At 51.7% G+C, this 18,311-nt stretch overlaps 4 protein-coding genes across 8 annotated transcripts in view; 2 read left to right on the forward strand and 2 right to left on the reverse strand.

The window, feature by feature from the left end:
* Rnf31 (ring finger protein 31) overlaps nucleotides 1-6,445 on the reverse strand; it is a 14,064-nt gene extending 7,619 nt beyond the window's left edge. Inside the window, exons 1-11 of one of the 3 annotated variants that reach the window (XM_008839824.3) lie at nucleotides 5,748-6,445; nucleotides 5,518-5,664; nucleotides 5,209-5,364; nucleotides 5,008-5,067; nucleotides 4,835-4,910; nucleotides 3,217-3,394; nucleotides 2,380-2,758; nucleotides 1,922-2,209; nucleotides 1,033-1,281; nucleotides 742-927; nucleotides 424-630 (exon numbers count right to left, since the gene is read on the reverse strand). In XM_008839824.3, coding sequence (XP_008838046.1) covers nucleotides 424-630; nucleotides 742-927; nucleotides 1,033-1,281; nucleotides 1,922-2,209; nucleotides 2,380-2,758; nucleotides 3,217-3,394; nucleotides 4,835-4,910; nucleotides 5,008-5,067; nucleotides 5,209-5,364; nucleotides 5,518-5,664; nucleotides 5,748-5,936 — 2,115 coding nt within the window. In that variant the 5' untranslated portion in view covers nucleotides 5,937-6,445. Of the gene's footprint in view, nucleotides 1-423; nucleotides 631-741; nucleotides 928-1,032; nucleotides 1,282-1,921; nucleotides 2,213-2,379; nucleotides 2,759-3,216; nucleotides 3,395-4,834; nucleotides 4,911-5,007; nucleotides 5,068-5,208; nucleotides 5,365-5,517; nucleotides 5,665-5,747 lie in introns of all 3 variants that reach the window. The other 2 variants (XM_017799835.2, XM_008839823.2) reach the window with 2 other exon arrangements.
* A 528-nt stretch (nucleotides 6,446-6,973) lies between these two features.
* On the forward strand, nucleotides 6,974-11,085 carry Psme2 (proteasome activator subunit 2). Of its 3 annotated transcripts, XM_008839830.3 has the most exons (11): nucleotides 6,974-7,141; nucleotides 7,450-7,482; nucleotides 7,906-7,968; nucleotides 8,158-8,244; nucleotides 8,342-8,372; nucleotides 8,463-8,560; nucleotides 10,004-10,072; nucleotides 10,206-10,273; nucleotides 10,432-10,486; nucleotides 10,784-10,870; nucleotides 10,959-11,085. In XM_008839830.3, exons 1-11 carry the CDS (start codon nucleotides 7,094-7,096, stop codon nucleotides 11,037-11,039), a joined length of 720 nt encoding a protein of 239 aa, XP_008838052.1. In that variant the 5' UTR covers nucleotides 6,974-7,093; the 3' UTR covers nucleotides 11,040-11,085. The 3 variants fall into 3 exon arrangements, with proteins under 3 accessions (XP_008838052.1, XP_029422686.1, XP_029422687.1); XM_029566826.1 differs by lacking the exon at nucleotides 10,959-11,085 and having other exon boundaries at nucleotides 7,012-7,141; nucleotides 10,687-10,826; XM_029566827.1 differs by lacking the exons at nucleotides 10,784-10,870; nucleotides 10,959-11,085 and adding an exon at nucleotides 10,679-10,735 and having other exon boundaries at nucleotides 7,012-7,141.
* A 1,418-nt stretch (nucleotides 11,086-12,503) lies between these two features.
* On the forward strand, nucleotides 12,504-15,278 carry Emc9 (ER membrane protein complex subunit 9). The gene is made up of 5 exons (XM_008839832.3): nucleotides 12,504-12,884; nucleotides 13,040-13,116; nucleotides 14,644-14,713; nucleotides 14,801-14,895; nucleotides 15,057-15,278. Exons 1-5 carry the CDS (start codon nucleotides 12,687-12,689, stop codon nucleotides 15,235-15,237), a joined length of 621 nt encoding a protein of 206 aa, XP_008838054.1. The 5' UTR covers nucleotides 12,504-12,686; the 3' UTR covers nucleotides 15,238-15,278.
* Psme1 (proteasome activator subunit 1) lies at nucleotides 15,272-18,105 on the reverse strand. The gene is made up of 11 exons (XM_008839831.3): nucleotides 17,937-18,105; nucleotides 17,236-17,268; nucleotides 17,031-17,093; nucleotides 16,819-16,929; nucleotides 16,686-16,731; nucleotides 16,455-16,552; nucleotides 16,134-16,202; nucleotides 15,987-16,054; nucleotides 15,823-15,877; nucleotides 15,665-15,751; nucleotides 15,272-15,495 (listed from the first exon to the last, which is right to left on the reverse strand). Exons 1-11 carry the CDS (start codon nucleotides 17,973-17,975, stop codon nucleotides 15,415-15,417), a joined length of 750 nt encoding a protein of 249 aa, XP_008838053.1. The 5' UTR covers nucleotides 17,976-18,105; the 3' UTR covers nucleotides 15,272-15,414.
* Between the last annotated feature and the right edge of the window lie 206 nt (nucleotides 18,106-18,311).

Below are 18,311 nucleotides of genomic sequence, written 5' to 3' on the forward strand. Positions count from 1 at the left end.
TCTGAAATTTTTAATTTTTTCCTCCCTAAAGATTCTATAGTTTTATATTTAGGTCTGCATTCATTTGGAGTTAAGTTTTGTGTAAGATAAGAAATTTAGGTTCAGGGCTTTCTTTCTTTCTTTTTTTTTTTTGTCTTTTTTGGAGACAGGATCTCCTTGTAGCCCCAGATGTCCTGGAACTCACTATGTAAACCAGGCTGGCCTGGAACTCACAAAGATGCACCTGCCTCTGCCTCCCAAGTACTGGGATTAAAGGCGTGCACCACCATGCCCGGCTAGTTTCCAACATTTTTAAAAGGAGTTGTTGCTGCACTTCCCTTCACAGAAGCCTTCAGCTAGAGCAGATGGGGCAGTGTTGGGTGAAGGGCAGTTTACCAAGAGCAGAGTAAATTTTAAGATCAGAGATAGTGGGGAGGGACTTACCCGGTTTCGAGGCAGGGCCCAACTGCACACAGCACATTCCTGGGCAAGCAAGCGGCGCAGAAAAGCTCGGTCCTGGCTGTGCCTCACGGCCTCTACCACATCCAACAACTCATAGTTCCTGGGTGTCTCCTGCAGCAGTGACAATGCCAGCTCTGCTCGGCCCCAGCTGGGGAGTGCATAGACTGCCAAAAGCCGACGGACCAGGCTCTGCAATGTGATTCAGGAGACAGAAGTGGCTGTCAGACCCCAAGGATCTTCTCCCCCAGTCTTCTCTTGCTCCTTTAAGTGGGCTCTTGGGGCCTTGCCTCCTCCCAGCACCTGTTTATCTACCCCATCCCATGAGGGAGTGGGCTCAGGGCCTCTGTCCCATAGGCGCTGATGGAAGGGTTCTAGGCGTTGGCGCTGTAGTTCAGTCAGGGCCCGAGCCACATCACCCCCATGCTGGAACAATGCCTGGAGAGACCCTTCTTCAGGCCCAAAGCCCAGGGACTGGAGTTCCTGAACCTGCAGATTGGAAGCAGAGAGGAGTGAAAAAGGACAAACAAGCAAGAAAAAATACTAAGAGACTGTGGGTTCTCAACCCCATTCCGCCTCTAGTGTAACAGGTACCTTCCTTCTCCTGGCCCTCACACACTCCTCTACAGCTTCATCAAGGTTGCCATGACGATCCAGCCAAGCTTTCCGGGCTTCCTGACAGGAAAAGGCACCCAGCTCTGGGTCCTGTTGTCCAGCCATCTCGGCCACCATCTCCAGGACATAGGACAGCTCTGAGCGCAACCACTGTAGGGGCACCTCAGTGCCTGAATACTGTAGAGCTGAGAAGATCTCTTCTGGACTGGCACCTGCAGCTTCCCCTTCCTAGAACAGCCACACCAAGACGGAGGGCACATCAGGAAAGGAACTTTCTACCCACCCTCAGCCTAATCCAAGATATCAACAGCAGCTAAGCTAGGATACACTGGTCATGTGACCAGTATATGGTAACTGCCATTTGGGAAGCATTCACTATGAAGCAGCTACAGCTAACAACAAAGAGTTTTTTTTTTTTTTTTTTTTTGGTCTTTTTGAGACAGGGTGGTCCCCCTGCAGCCCCAGCTGTCCTATGTAGAACTCATTATGTAGACCAGGCAGCCCTTGAATTCACAGAGATCCGCCTGTCTCTGCATCCCAAATGCTGGGACGACAGGTGAGCACCACTATGCCTGACAACAAAGAGGTTTTTTTTTTTGTTTTTTTTCGGTCTTTTTGAGACAGGGTCTCCCTGTAGGCCCAGCTGTCCTGGAACTCACTATGTAGACCAGGGTGGCCTGGAACTCAGAGATCACAGAGATTGAACTCACAGAAATCCACCTGCCTCTGCCTCCCAAGTGCTGGGATTAAAGACGTGTGCCACCACGCCTGGCCAAAAAAGAATTTTGTAAGAACCCCTATTAACAAACTACAGCATCTTTTCTTCCCCACCAGCTTGGCTCCATGTCATCTCAGGCCCAATCCTCACCCGGATCATGCTCACTAGCTGGCAACCTTCTTCCCGCATCTTATCTTGGCGTTGTTTCTCTGGGTCTCCACAGGAACTGGTTAGAGAGGTACTGAAGCGTTGTGGGGGCCCAGGCTTTGGGAGTCCCTTTTCCAAAGAGCTGGCATAGGGCTGGGGGTCATGCTGTATTGCGTTAGGGCTGCTGGTCCGGTTGCACATGGTACACACCCAGCCAGGGCCCGAGTTGCAGAAGGTACAATGAATACAGTACCAGACTTGAGTCTGGGCAGATGACAGCAAAGTATCCCCCTGCTGGAAAAGTAGAGAGAATTAGCCAACTGACTGGGTGGCCAAGGTTCATGATAGAACTATAGGGAGCTAGAGGAACTAAAGGAAAATGGGGACTGTGAAATAGAAACTAGCTTTAGGTAACAGGTGTGAATAAAGACCTGGGAAGGCCAAGAACAGGTTACCTTTACCTTAAGGGGCTGCAGGCACAAGCCAGCATTGTGAGAATCCACCACCAAGCTGGGAGGCTGGGCTAGCCGAGGTCGCTCACACATGGCACACAGCACAGCTGCTGCCTCGTTCTCAAAGGTACAGCTTTGGCAGGCCCACCGATCCCGTGCAAGCTCAGGTTCTACACTCCCAGTACCTTGGGAACCCTCTATTCCCAGCACCTTACAGCCTCTGGGCCGATCACAGGCCACGCAGAGCACTGCCCAAGGCTCATTTAGCATGGCACACGCAGCACAGTGCCAGGGCAGGCAGGCATTTGCAGGATCAGGGGAAGAAAGAGAGCTGTCTCCCAGGGTCAGGGAGGTTGAGTGGGACCGTGGTTGGGATGAGGCAGGTAAACTGTAACAGAAAAGCAGATATGGTCTGCTAATTTGGGGAGTTAGTACTAAGTCCCCCACCCCTGTGCACCTCCCACTGCCTAGGTAATGGCATGTGACTCTGACCTCTGTAAATGTTGTTCTGTCTGGAACACTCCCATCCCAATAGTCTGTTGAGTATTTATATTTAGACAACAGACTATAGCTAACTTCTTTCAGGTAACCATCGCTAACACAGGGCCATAATCATGCTAGGTGCTGCCAATTGATTGAGTTGATCCTTCAGATCAGACTGTATCTACTATATATCTGTATACCATAATAATCTATATTATGATTACCACTTGCTTAGTGTTTATGTCTGTCATCTCCTTAAGGGCTATTACTCAGTCTTTAACACAGAACCTGACACATAATAAGCTACTCAAGTGATCTTAAATTTTCTTAATTTCACTCCCACCAGAAATGGAAGCCTTTTACCTAGGGCTTAGGTGGGGGGTCTGAAGGGCCCCAGGCAGGGTCTGGCGGAGGTGATGAGCACGGGATGGGTGTCCATGGAACAAAAGGTCACAGGCTGGGCATGAGGCCTGATTACAGGCTGGACAATGCAGTGTGCCTGGGGCAGAACCACAAAGAAAGCAGGGCCCAGGAGTGGAGCCTGGAAAAAAAGCAATAGAATTAAAACATGGATTTCTTTCTTTCTTTTTTTTTTTTGGTCTTTTTGAGACAGGGTCTCCCAGTAGCCCCAGCTGTCCTGGAACTCACTATGTAGACCAGGCTGGCCTTGAACTCACAGATAGCCGCCTGCCTCTGCCTCTCGAGTGCTGGGATTAAAGGCGTGTGCCACCATGCCTGGTCCTGTCTTTTCTTTTTTTGTGGTGCTGGGGATCCAACCAAGAGCATCTGGCATGCTGGGCAAATGCGTCTATAGTTCTAGCCCCAGAATATTTTTATTTTATTTTATTTATTATTATTATTTTTTGTCTTTTTGAGGCAGGGTCTACCTGTAGTCTCAGCTGTCCTGGAAATCACTATGTAAACCAGGCTCATCTTGAACTCACAGAGATCCGCCTGCCTCTGCCTCCCGAATGCTGGGACTAAAGGCATGTGCCACCATGCCCGGCTTATTTATTATTTTTATTTTATGTGTATGAGTGTATTGCCTGCATGTATGTGAGTGCACCTGTGTAGTGCAATGCCGCGGAGGTCAGAAGAGGGCTTCGGATTCTCCTGGAACTGGAGTTAAGGACAGTTTGTAGCTGCCATGTAGGTCCTGGGAATTGAACCCGGGTCCTCTGCAAGAGCAGTCAATGCTCTTAACCACAGAGCCATCTCTCCAGCTCCCCAGAGTATTTTTTTTTTAAGTTTAATTTTGTGTATATGAGTGTTTTGCCTGCAAGTGTGTTAAGTACACGAGTGTCATGCAGTGTCTATGGAGGCCAGAACAGGGTGTTGGATGCCCTGGAACTGGAGTTACAGATAGTTCTTAGCTGTCATATGGGTGCTGGGAATTAAATCCTGGTCCTCTGCAAGAGCAGTCAGTGCTCTTAACCACTGAGCCATTTCTCCAGCCTCCCCCAGATGTTTTCTTTTCTTTTTTTTTATTTTTTTTTTTTGCCTTTTTGAGACAGGGTCTCCCTGTAGCCCCAGGTGACCTGGAACTCACTATGTAGACCAGGCTAGTCTTGAACTCAAAGAGATCCACCCGCCTCAACATGTTTTCTTTCAAAGATGAGGTCATGGGGCTGGAGAGGTGGCTCAACTGTTAAAGAGTACTTGCTGCTCTTGCAGAGGACCAGAATTTGAGTCCCACATTGGGCAACTCACCACTACCAGGTGATCAGACACCTCTGGTCTCCACAGGCACACGCACTTACCTGCACATACACATATACATAATTAAAAATAAATATTAAAAAAAGACCAGGTTGCATATAAATCTGCTATGGACTACAGAAAATCACAATACCATTCTTCACCACGGCTGGACCCATGAAAATAATTTTAATCTCTTGAAATAAAATATAAAGACAAGAAGGTAAGAGGAAGGTCTTAAATGTCCATCAACATACTCTCTCCCATACAGGACCAATAATACCTGGGGTAGAGGGTGTGGAGAGGGGGCCAGGAACAATCTCTCTCAACAGAGGGTGAAACTCTGAAAGCTGCAGCGTCTGAGGAAGAAACAGCAGAGAATTGAGCGAGTATTGGGCACTCAGTCCTATAATTCCTGTTCCCTTGGTTTTACAGCACCCTTTCTGCCCTCCTTACATCATCTTCAACTCTGTCTTTTAGCAGCTCCTCCAGTGCCTTGGGTCTTGGGTGAGTATTCTGCAAACAAGATTAAGAGTTCCCACCTTAGCCGGTGGAGGTGACTAACTCCTTTAATCCCAGCACTCGGGAGGCAGAGGCAGGAGGATCTGTGTGAGATGAAGGCCAGCCTGGTTTACATAGATTAGAGGGACATCTCACCTGCAACAGCAGGCTGAGCTCCATGCGAAGCAGTAGCACCTCCAGTGTGACTAAGGCGACCTGGTACTCATCTGGCTCCTCCTGCCCTTCGGGGAAACTCAAGCCATCTGGGCGCTCCTCGGTATAGCCATACAATCGCAGCACATCACGGCCCCCCTGCCACACATTCATACCCGGGTCACGGCCAAGCAGTCCTCCCGCCCGGACAGCAAGATTGACCTTTCCCCATTTCTGCATGGCCCCACGCCCCTTCTAGACAACCGCAGCCTAGGTGTAGTCCCCTTCTCCCCTAAGGCCCAAGAGGTTCACCTGCACAGCATCCACCGTGCTCCGAAAGACTGGGTTATTAAACTTCACCGCGCGCCAGTACCGAGGCCGCTGAGGGCTGAGGAGGTTGCGACCGTATTTTTCCAGGATGTTCAGGGCGGTGGATAGAGTGTTGAGGTAGTTGCGGGGCTGAGGGCAGAAATCAGGGCTGTGAGCCCAGACACCTGGTCCCACGACCCGGGGCCCCGGACCCCACGCGGGCCTGGCCTCACCTCTCCATGAGCGTTGCAGCGGACCAGGCGCCCGGCGTCCAGATGCTGGTAGCGGGCGGCAGCTGGTAGAGAGGTGGCCAGGAGCGGCTTGAGCTGCTCCAGGGAAAAGCCCTGCGCAGAGTCCCTCCTCAGGGCGCTCGCCAGCTCCTCGCGCGCCGCGAGGAAGACTCGCTCCACCTCGCCCGGCATCCCGAGATCGCCGCCCGCCTGGCCCGGGCGCAGGCTGCGCGCAGCCCCAGAGCCGCCTCCCTCCGGTCCGCCGTCCAGCCTGCCGCCCGACTCCGCCCCACGGCCCCGGAGGTCACTCGGGCCACCCAGTCTCGGCCTCTCAGCCGGATGAGCCCCCAGGAGGAAGTCCTGGCAGTGAGGGTGGGACTGCCAGCCAGTTTAGAGGAAGGGGCGGGGCTTAAGGTTGCGGACCGGAGGTCTGGCAGCGGAAGGGCGTGGCCAGGACGGCCAGCTTAGAGGAAGGGGCGGGGCTTAAGGTTGAGGCCTGGAGGTCGGGCAGCGGGAGGGAGTGGCCAGCAAAGACCGCCAGCTTGGGAAGGGGCGGGGCTTGAGGTGAAGGGAGGTCGGGCAGCGGGAGGGCGTGGCCAGGTCCTGATTGGTGAAATCAGGAGGCAAGGGGCCCTGGTCCCTCCCTCAGCGCCCGGAACCTTCCTCTCGGATGCCCACCCTGCTCTCCGCTGTCTCTGCCCCTTCCGGGTGGATCCCGGCCTGAACCTAGTTCGCGCCGAACTTCCCTATGTTCCCAGTCTGTGGCTCTGTTCCGATTCCCAGCCGGGAAGTCCCACCTTGCCTGGGACCCGACACCGGCCGGCCCGAGCCCTGCTCAGGCGAGTCCCGCGCTCCTGCAGTCTGTCCTGCAGGCAAGGCACCTTCCCGGGGCAGTCCCCGCGCCCGCTCGAGTCCACATCCTGCCAGCCCTTCACCCAGGCTTTCCCTCTTCCTGTCCTTCCTACTGTTTGGGCTCCCTCTCCATCTCCCCTCCTCAACATCGATCCTTTTCTGGGAGCCCCACCCTTGGTCCCCCCTCTCCCATTCCCCCGTCCTTGTACCAACCCTACACGCCCCCTGGACGGCCCTCTCTTTCAGCCCGGCCCTTCTCGAGGGCCTGCGGCCGTCCCACTCTGTCCCCAGTCCCTCCCTTGGACAGCCCCCTAGGCTGGGGACAGAGTCAGCACCGCCTCTCCCGGCTACCGGCTGGGAATGGCAACCAACTGGTGGCCTGCCAAGGGGAGGGGGAAAGAGGGAGGGGGGCGTGGCTGAGGGGGGCGGATCTGGACTGGAGAGTGAAAGCGAAAGCTGGGGGCCCCGTAGACCCGAGGGCTTGCAACTGGGGGAGCATGGCGAAGCCTTGTGGGGTGCGCCTGAGTGGGGAAGCCCGAAAACAGGTAACTGGGAACCGGAGGCTAGGAAGGGGTTGAGGAGCCTTCCTAACCGAGACAAAGCTCGGTGCTCCCGGGCCTCAAGGTGGTGCCGGAGAACTCTCGGTCTGTCTTCTCTTTCTTTAGGGCTTTCACTTTTGCGGAGGGATTCCTAGTGTCCTGCCCTCTAGCCAGTCTGAGCAGGGTCTTCCAGGGAAATCTGGCTTGTTGGAAAGGACTGAGCTACAGTTAGAGCACCCTGTTGGCGGGGGGTGGGATCTTACTCTTTACACACAAAACCCTTACCTAGCATCCGGTTCCTACTCTCTGTGCAGGTGGATGTCTTCAGACAAAATCTTTTCCAGGAGGTAAGCCTTTGAATTCGTGCAGTTTGACCGAGAATCTTAGTGCAGTATTTGAGAGTCACAACCTCCAAGTAACCCCCGAACTCATCCTAGACTTGGTCTTACCTTATCAAGCTCATTCAAGGTGAACTAATAATCGGTTTCTGCTTGCTGTACGCTCTTAGAATGCCAATGCCCTTTGCCCCTTCCCCTACTTTCTTTTGATCGGGAGGGAAAGATATGGCTCCCAAAGTTGTAACACCATAGTCCTGACCTTAGTCCTGCCATATACCAAATTGGGTAAATCTGAACCATATACCATATTGGGTAAGTCCCTTTATTTTCAGGGCTTCAATTCCTCATTTGTGAATCTTGGACTCAGTGATGTCTAAGGCACATTTCTCATACATCTCATTGGACATCTATGATTACTGTTGTAACCCATAGGCGGATGACTTCCTCTGCAAATTCTTGCCACAGAAAATCCTATCCCTGAGTCAGCTCTTGCAGGTGAGTGGTGTGGAATCGTCTCCACTTTCCCCACCACCTGTCCTCTCTAGCCAGCAACTCATGTCAGCATGCAGGTGCAAAGCTCCAGCCTAGGTTGGGAGGGAGAGAGGAGATGGAATATGTGGAGGGAAGGCTGTGGTCCTGGGTGAGAGGAGGAGGCTGGGGAGTGACTGAGAGTGAACTTTGCAGGAGGACTCCCTCAATGTGGCTGATCTGACCTCCCTCCGGGCTCCACTGGACATCCCTATTCCAGATCCCCCACCCAAGGATGATGAGGTGAGGCACTGAGGGTGTAGAGCTTAGACTATAAACTCAGCGGAGAAGATAACCCTCCATGAGTTTTCTGAAGCTGTGTTTCCTGCCTTTATCTTAGATGGAAACAGATAAGCAGGAGAAGAAAGAAGGTAATGGGTATCTGGGTGACTAGGGAGGCAAAGGAAAATGGCACCCTGACCTGGGATAACAAAAAGGCCTGGATCCCCTCTTTCTTATAGTCCCGAAGTGTGGCTTTCTCCCGGGGAATGAGAAGCTTCTGGCCCTGCTCACTGTGGTTAAGCCAGAAGTCTGGACTCTCAAAGAGAAGTGCATTCTGGTAAGCCTGGGAACTGGGGTGGTGGTGGTGTGAAGCGAAGGAGGGCAAGGCAAGGTTGAGAGCTCCAGAGATGCAGGTCTTTCATCCTAGTCTCAAATAAGGAAACTTCTTTACGTGCCTCAGGTTTATTTTTTAACTGTGTGTGCTCATGTGTGTTGGTGTGTACATGTGCAGGTGTACTTGCCAGTGCATGCATGTGTGGAGTTAATGTCAGGAGTCTTCCTCTGTTGGTTTCCGCCTTACTTTTTGAGATAGGGTTTCTCACCGAACCTGGAGCTTGTTATTTTGGCTAGACTGGCTGGCCAGCGAGACCCCCAGGATCTGCTTGTGTATGCCCCTCCCAACACTGGAGTTATAGACTTGCCCCACTGTGCCTAGCTTTTAGCATGTGTGGGAATCTGAATTCAGGTCCTCCTGTGTGCACAACAAGCACTGCCCACTGCATCATCTTCCTTTGGGTTTAGCTACCCTTGGTTCTTCTCATTTTGCTCGACCTCTGGTATCACAATAGCAGCCCCAAAATGAGAGACTACACTGTATCCATTTCTATGATCTTAGAATCTATTTATTAGGTATACAGTGGGGGTTATGTGATACTGTGGGTGGTTTAAAGGTATGAGCCTGGCCAGGTGTGGCACACACCTTTAATCCCAGCACTCCAGAGGCAGAGGCAGGCAGATCTCTGTGAGGTCAAGGCCAGCCTGGTCGGTGTATCCAGTTCTAGGCCAGCTGGGGCTACACAGAGACTCTGTCTCAAAAAACAAATCAAAAGCAAGTATGACCAGCTGGGTGTGGTGGCACACGCCTTTAGTCCTAGCACTTGGGAGGCAGAGGCAGGTGGATCTCTGAGTTCAAGGCCAGCCTGTTCTACATAGTGAGTTCCAGGCCAGCTGGGGCTATAGGGAGACCCTGTTCTCAAAAAAAAAAAAAGACCGGAAAAAAAAAAAAAAAAAGTATGAGCCTGGGACTGGAGATGGCTCAGCAGTGAAGAGCTCTTGCTGCTATTCCAGGAGACCTGGGTTGGGTTCCTAGCACCCGGTGGCCAATGACTATCCTTAACTCCAGTTTCAGGGGATCTGACTCCCTTTTCTGTCTTCTTCAGGCATTGCACACGCATGGTACACTTGCATATATGTAGGCAAAACACTCTTACACATAAAATAAAAATAAACATTTTTTTAAAAAAGTATGAGTTCAAGAAAGAAACAAGGTTCAAATCCTGATTCTATCATTTAGCTCTCTTAGACATTCTATGTTTGCTTGTTTCGTCTGTTAAATAGGTACAGTAATAATATATGCTTTGGAAGATTACTGATGATTAAATGAGACAATTCATAGTACCTGGCACATAATGAATGCTCAGTTAGATAAGGCTGTTGTTAAGAAGTAGTATAATAGGAGGAATCCGGTAGATTCCTTGACTGATTGCTCCCTTTAATACAGGTGATCACATGGATCCAGCATCTGATCCCCAAGATTGAGGATGGAAATGATTTTGGGGTGGCAATTCAAGTAAGAACTGTGTGACTGAAGACACAGAGTGGGAAGAGACTTGGGAGTGAGAAATAGAAAGGAGACATGGACTAGGAGGAGGGAGATGGTAGGGGGAGAGGAGATGGAGTCTTTGCCTCTCGTGTTACCACAGGAGAAGGTGCTGGAGAGAGTGAATGCCGTCAAGACCAAAGCAGAAGCCTTCCAGACAACCATTTCCAAGTGAGAGCAGCTACAGGCCCCACAGGGGGCTACAGGGGCACTTCTGCACGATTCCTGAAGCCAGCAGTTCTGTCAGAATGATGGGAGACTTGGGGGAGGCTGTGGATGTACTTCTCTTTGAACACACATTTCGGTGGTGCTTCCCTTACTTCTGGCAGGTACTTCTCCGAACGTGGGGATGCTGTGGCCAAGGCCTCCAAGGAGACCCATGTAGTGAGTGCATAATCCATCAGTCTTTGAGCTGAGGCTGGCTGGGGTGGGATTGGAGTGGGGAGAAAAGGTCCTCCCTCGTCTTTTTTATGACTTGCAAAATGTGGAGACTATTAAGCCAAAAAGAAAAACTGATTAGGGCTTCAGTATCCTTGACGCTTTTCTCTACTTAATTCTTTGTCATCTCATTTGTTGGTGCTGAGGTGGGGCTCTTCAAGTTACCTAGTCTCTGTATGAGGAAACAAGATTAATGCTCCAAACTCCCATGGTGCTGACTCAGCTTTGCCTCCTACATCTCAGATGGATTACCGGGCCTTGGTTCATGAGCGAGATGAAGCAGCCTATGGGGAGCTCAGGGCCATGGTGCTGGACCTGAGGGCCTTCTATGTGAGTGTAGAATAAGCTTCTGAGAGAGGTGGATGGAAGGGGAGGGGAATCCAAGAACCTAACTCTTGTTCTTATGGCCTTCTTCCAGGCTGAGCTTTATCATATCATCAGCAGCAACTTAGAGAAAATTGTCAACCCAAAGGGTGAAGAAAAGCCATCTATGTACTGAGCTCAAGACTATAAGGAAAATAAATACTTAAACTTTGTGTGGATTACCTCTGCTGTGTGTCATTCATTCAAAGAGCATTTATTGAGAACCACCTGTGTCTATACACTCTCGGTGAAGATGATAGTGGAGGTGGGAAAGGGTGCCAGGAAGGCAAAAATGAATTTGAGGTCCATCTTGTTCTTGACAGATCCTCTTAAAGAACAGGGTAGACGTTTGCATGTCTTGTCAGCCATGAAGGTAACCCACAGTTTGGAATTTCACAAGGGTATTTCCATCTGCTGATCTCGTGGTATTTGAACTGAGCCGTTAGAGGAGGAATCAGGCTTCGGATAGACTGGGAATCTTTGTGGCTGAGGTGTGGGAATACAGAAAGGAACAGTTGTGGTGCTCAGAGCAAGCCTGGAAGGAGAGTGAGGTTACCTGGGTTTCTCAGGGCTGACATGCAGGAAGAGTCCTCCGGAGGCGTCACACTGAAATGTACCACAGGGCATTACTGGGAGGATAATTTGTCTAACATTTTTGTCTCTTGTCCCTTTCCTTGGCCAGTTTCTGTCTTTATATCTGCTGGGATTTAAGTGATTTAAAAATTTATTTTATTTTATTTTTAAGATAAGGTTTCATAGGCTAGGCTGGCCTTGACTCCTGATCTTCCTTCCTCCACTTTCTGAGTGCTGGGGTTACAGGTATGCACCACCACACCCAGCAGATTCACATCTGTGGTAGAGACGGATTCCTCTGCTGTGCTGTTTGCTATAGACTCTGAAGGACTGCTCTTTAATACAGGGCCTTGTTCTGTTTTAAAATATGAGATAAGAATGCCCTTCATAGCACTTGACAGTTTGGAAGTCGGAGCCCATATCTTTTTAATCCTTCAAGGGTCATGGCCTTTTAGTTACATTAAAGGTTCATTAAGGAAGCCAAAGGTTAGTTACCTGCAGTTGGAAAGGTAAGGCTAAGTGAGAGATCTAGTCTACCATGCAGATCCACTCGTTCTACAGTAGGAGCAAGGAGGTCGGCTTTGTCTCCAACCGTGGGCTAGCCCTCCACCTAGCTGGCTGGGTCAGAAGCCTGTGGGGGCGGACAGGGCAGGCAAACCAGAGAGCCTACCTACAATCACTTGCTTAAGTCGGGAAGTGGATGTGGTGGCTTATGGTTTGTAACCCCAGCACTTTCGCTTGAGAGATGGAAGCAAAAGGTTCATTAAGTTTGAAGCCATCTTGGGCTACCTGAGACCCTGTCCCCCCAAACCCAACAAAACAAAGCAGAGGTCAGGCAACCCAGGGAATGAACGTAGGGGCTATTTTCCTTTCTTTGCCATTTTGTAGTCTTTCCAATTCTTTCTAGGGAAAGGCGGGGCAAAACAAAATTTAAGTTTTTGGATTGGACAAACTGAGAACCTCTAGCCCTATCGAATCAAAGAGCACTGCGGAGGCTGGGCTCCGGGAGGGCACCGCCGGAGCAGGCGCAGACGAGGCCTGCCCGGGAGAGGCCGGAGGAGGCGGAGCTCGGTAGCCGAGTCTTGACTGCTGGACCGCTGGCTTGGCTGCCGACGGAGGTCACAGGGCACCGGGCAAGGCCTAGCTCGTTGGCCGTGGTGGGGAAGCGGCACTGATCGGGTTTGCTGCGCGCGGACAGGCGGGGCTCGCAATGGGGGAGGTGGAGATCTCCGCCCGGGCCTACGGGAAGATGTGCCTGCACGCAGCTCGGTACCCGCACGCTGCGGTCAACGGGCTGCTGCTGGCCCCCACGCCGCGCTCCGGAGCGTGCCTCTGCCTCACTGACTGTGTGCCCCTCTTCCACAGCCACCTGGCGTTGTCCGTCATGCTGGAGGTCGCGCTCAACCAGGTGCCCGCGCTGGAACCCCGCGCGCCACAGCCCCCCTCGTCCCGCCAACCCTCTAGAACCCTTAGCCCAGATCCCTTCGTAGCCCCTTGGCAGCAGTGTGCGCCCACAAAGCCAGTGGCACCATTTAGTTACTGATGATCTCTTTTTCATGACAGGTGGATGTATGGGGCGCACAGGCCGGTTTAGTGGTAGCCGGTTACTACCACGCCAATGCAGCTTTGGATGACCAGAGGTGAGTGGAGGACCCAGAGGCAGAAGGCAGAGAATTATGGACGGTGTGGATGGGGTGCAAATGAACCAAGGCACTAAACTGAGTCCTGGACTGAGAAGATATCAAAGATGAGTGTGACAGGGTCTTGCCCAGGAGGAGCTGCAGTGGGTGAGGCAGCTGCACATTTCCACATTACAGACTGATCTTAACTGAGGTACTCTCCAAGTGCTGTAGGAACAGAGAAAGCGCAGTCAGCAACTTTAAAAAACTTCCACTTTATATGCATATGTGATACATAGAACACACACATCAAATGCATTTAGATCAGTTAGATCTATTTTGTAATTTGCTCCTCCCCTCACATAATAGATATTTGATATCTTTCCATCTCTACATCAAGAGATCTATTTTATCCCAACAACCGTATAGTGTGAATATGGACATACTATAATTAATGCCTTAAGCATTGAAGTTATCTCCAATTTTTAATTTCAGAGACGGTCCTATTATTATAGTAAATTCTTTAAGAATTGTGTTTTTTTAACAAATGATTTTTTTAAATTTGTTGTTTTTATTTTATGTGTATGAGTATATTGCCTGCATGTAAGTGAGTGCACCAGTGTCGTGCAATGCCTCGGCGGTCAGAAGAGGGCTTTGGATTCCCTGGAACTGAAGTTAAGGATGGTTTGCAGTTGCCATGTGGGTGCTGGGAATTGAACCCAGGCCCTCTGCAAGAGCAGTCAATGCTCTTAACTGCTGAGCCATCTCTCCAGTCCCAAGAATTGTTTTTAAGTTAGCATACAAAGTAAAAGGTTTCACTGTGGCATTTTCATACTTTTTTTTTTTTTTTTTGGTCTTTTTTGAGACAGGGTCTCCCTGTAGCCCCAGTTGGCCTGGAACTCTCTATGTAGACCAGGCTGGCCTCAAATTCACAGAGATCCACCTGCCTCTGCCTCCCCAGTGCTGGGAACAAAGGCGTGTGCCACCACGCCCGGCACATACTTTATTCTTAATTGTCCCTTCCCCTAGTATCCTACCCTGTTCTCTTGCCCCCTTCTTGCTGGTCCCCTTCCTTCTACCCAATAAGTTCTTTGTTTTTTTGAGACAGGGTCTCCCTGTAGCCCCAGCTGACCTGGAACTCACTATGTAGTCCAGGCTGGCCTCCATCTCACAGAGATCCACCTGCCTCTGCTGCTGTCTCTGCCTCCAGAGTGCTGGGATTAAAGACCTGTGCCATCCTGCCCCACACAGTATATTCCTTATAAATGTAATTTCTTGGTTTTAATTTGGATAGTTAAGCAAAACTACCTTCCCCAAATCCCACCTTTGATTTTTTTGCTCTCACCAGCAATATCTGAGCACGTTTCCCACAGCACTCAAGCATGAAGCTATCATCCATCAAGCATCAAGCAGGCCCATCACCCCCAGGGCAGCTTCAGGGAAAGGCTACAACTGTACCCACATCTATGAGACATGGGAGGCCCACCTCAGATGGACTGGGTCTGCCCACAGTCGGCGCCTCACTCCTCTGATCTTCCCTCTACACAGCCCTGGGCCCCTGGCCTTGAAAATTGCTGGGCGAATTGCAGAATTCTTCCCTGATGCAGTACTTATTATGGTGAGGCTTGGGCTTTATAGAGTGGGGAGGTGGAGAAACATAGGGAGAAGGATCCTTAAAACTCTCACCTGCCTTTTGTCTACCCAGTTGGATAATAAGAAACTGGTAACTCAGCCTCGTGTACCTCCAGTCATCGTCCTGGAGAGCCAAGGTCCTCGCTGGGTACCCAAGGACAAGAACTTGTGAGTGCCCCTTACCTCTGTCCGTTCTTGGAAGCCCAAGACTCCTGGGCCTCCTTTGTCCTTGGTCCTCCATCAAAACTTTTTCTCTAGATAGAACCTTTGTTAAGTCTGTATCTAGCTCACTGTTTGACTGCTATGATTTTTTTTTTTTTAAATGTCAGAGTGATGTGGAGAGATTGGGAAGAGTCACGGCAGATGGTGGGAGCACTGTTGGAAGGCCGGGCCCACCAGCACCTTGTGGACTTTGACTGCCACCTTGATGACATTCGGCAGGACTGGACAAATCAGCAGCTCAACACGCAAATCACCCAATGGGTTGGTCCCACGAATGCAAATGCCTGAGCCAGGAGGATCAGAATCCAATAAAGAGATAGGCTGGTGGGCAGTGATATATTTATTGTGTTTGGGAGGCAAAGTGAGGGAGAAACCCCAGCAGGAGGAAGGTAGGGTAAAGTGTGGAGTGCCTGGTGAGAAGCAGGCAGGTCTCTGCTGTAGCCATCACAGAATGAGAGGAGGCACTCAGTAGATCATCCCCTTTGTTTCTCCACGTGGCTTCTTGAGTTTCTCAAAGTTCTTCAGGATAATGTCATATAACACAGCCTATAGGACCATGGAGGAGTGGGAGTCAGCCATGGGCCCCCAGTGGTTCTGTGTCCCATTTCTAGCTCTGGAAAGGCTGATCTTTGTCATCCTCCATCCCATGCCTGCTGGGTCAGAAAGTGGGTGGTCTGGGATAGGTGCCTCTGCCCACCCCTGTCCTACTCCTCACATAAGCATTACGGATCTCCATGACCATCAGTCGTATGTCCCGGTACTCTGCTTCATCCAGCTCATGTACCAGCTGCCGATAATCCCCCTGTGGAAACTCAGGGTCAGACCTGATTTGAATTGTCTTCCCCGGTTCACCCTGACCTGGGCCTCACCTACCACATGGGGCTGCTTGGCTGCCTTCGTCACCGCATCACCCCTCTCTGAGAAGTACCTACGAAAAGTGGAAGTGGTCTGTATATAGTAGGAAAAGGAGGGAGCCCAGGCCTGTCCCAAAACAAAGAGAGTAGGTGTGGGTGGGTGTACAGTGGCCAGTCACTCACTTAGAGATTTGAGTATGGAAGCCTTCCAGCTTGGTATGAAGGTTGGTCATCAGCTCAAACACCTTCTCCTGAGGAAAGAAAGTTGGGGGTTGGAAGGATACAAGAGCTGCATTGGAGGACTAGAGAATGAGGGGGCAGTGTTCTTACCTGGACAGCCACTCCAAAATTATTCCCATCCTCAATCCGAGGTATCTGTAGCTGCAACCAGGTAGTGACCTGGGAGGAAAGGAATGGTATCAAGGCTTTAATCACACCTCCTCCCCATCCCCCTGCCACATATCCCACTATCCAGGTTCATATCTCTGCCCAAAGTGGGTGGAGGGACGCCAGGTCCATCTTGAGCCTCAGGCAACTGCTGGCTCACTAGACTCTCTCCTAGAACCTGGCAGGTGTCATGCCATAATTGGCAGAGACCAAGAGGACAAAGGGTTTGACCTGAAGCCTGGGGGTGGAAGTGGCAGGGCTCACCAGATTGAGCTGCTCAATGACATCCTTGATCTCGGGCTTTAGGCGCTGTAGGAGGACCACGACCTTCTCATTGCAGTTCACTGGGCCACAAGGAGGACCTAGAGGGTACAATACGCAATGCGAAGATTCAGTTAATGACTTCGAGGATGGGAAAGGGAGAGTAGAACAGAACTCTTTAGGAGTTCCTGTGGAGTGGCCCAAGCCTTTTCCCAGCACATTAATTTCAAGTACCTTTGTCTTCATCCTCCCCTTTTTTCTTTTCATCCTTGTCTTCCTTCTGTAGGGCGGGAGTAGCTCATGGGCGACAGGACTAGGGCTGACTTTCCCTAGGGTTGGGCCCCTCCTCCCAGATCTCCCAGCTTACCTCCTGTTGTTTTTTCCGCTCCTCTTTCTCTTTCTCCTTGACTGGATCAGGCACTGGGATGTCCAGTGGAGCCTTTAGATTGCTTAGGTTGGCTTCATTGAGAGCCGGCTCCTGGTGTATAGTGAGGGAGGGGCTGGAGATGAGGGTGTCCCTCTCACCTCGCTCTCAGTCCACCCCCAGTCTCCTCTTGGCTCCTTGCTTGGCCCCAGTACCTTTAAGAATGCATCCAGCTCAGAAATCTTCTTGGGGAAATAGCTCCCAAGTAGGTTCTCTGTCTGTGTGTGAGGTAGTGGAGGATAGGGTCAGGATCAAATGCCCTTTCTTAGGCGGTGAAGTCAGGGCTCACTCCCAGCAGGAGAAGAGGGCAGATCAGCAGGAGCTAGGTAAAGGTGGGGGTGCTGGTGAGGGCAGTCTTACCTTGCTACACAGGTCTTCACGAAACACATCCACCTGTGGGGCACAGGCAACCCTTCAGAAACCTGACTTTAAGGCTCTTAAGGCTAGTTCATTTAAGGTCAGTTCCCTGACGGTTGTGTAGGGCCTGACACAGGAGGAGTGGATCCCTCTAAGGCCACACCTGAAGAAGGTGAGATGGTCCTGTGAAGGGTGGCCTGGGGTGGTGGAGTACCTTTCAGTACAGCTGGATCTAGGGAGAGTGGAGTGGATGGGGGTGGGGTGGGTGGTGGTTTTGGGGATAAGGACATTTCCTGGTGGCCAATGAGTATTTCATCTCTGGAGTCACCTGGGTTGTGCAAGGAGGGATAAGAACACCGTCTGCCAAAGGGCAGAGGCAGAGTGTCTTGCGCAGTGCGTCCAGGTGCCCTTTCTGAGGTTAAGATCACAAGGAAGCAGTGTCAGGGGCAAGTCCCACTCCCGGGCTGGGTGGCCCGGGCCCCAGGCCAGCAGACTTCACACCAGCTCTCGGCTTCACCTCACCCCGCTGAACCACAGCCGTCTCACCAACACCCAGGGGATCAAGTGCTCGGGCCTGTAGGTTTGGCTAGCTGACCCCTGCTCAGGTGCAGGGTAGGGACAGGTCTCGGGAGCCCCCATCTTTTCCGCGCCACGCCTCTCTAATGCCTCCTCCCACATACACACTTTGAATCCGCAGGGCTCACCTTGGCTTGGGCTTCAGGCTGGACCCTGAGCGTGGCCATGGCTGGGGCCGGGGGCCGAGCACCGCACGAGGAGCCAGGAGTGGGTACCAGGAAGGGAAAGCGAAAGCAGAGCTCGAAACCCACACGGCCTTCCTGGGTACGGGGAGTGGAGGGACTGGAGGAGGCGGGGACAGCACACTGAAAGGCGGGGGGCGGGCCGCGGAGGAGGGCCGATGCTATCGTTTCCGCCGGGTGCCCGTGTCTCCCCGCCCTGCCCCGGTGCCCGCCTCCCACAGCCTGCCTGGCAGCGTTTGCATCTCGGCCTGGCTCTGGACTGGCAAGCCTGCTGCCTCTGCCTCTGCCCTCCCCAGCCCCACCTCCCACTGTCTGCCCCCC

Source organism: Nannospalax galili, unplaced genomic scaffold, assembly GCF_000622305.1.
Source record: "Nannospalax galili isolate Female #2095 unplaced genomic scaffold, S.galili_v1.0 scaffold1119, whole genome shotgun sequence".
Lineage (NCBI taxonomy): Eukaryota > Metazoa > Chordata > Mammalia > Rodentia > Spalacidae > Nannospalax > Nannospalax galili.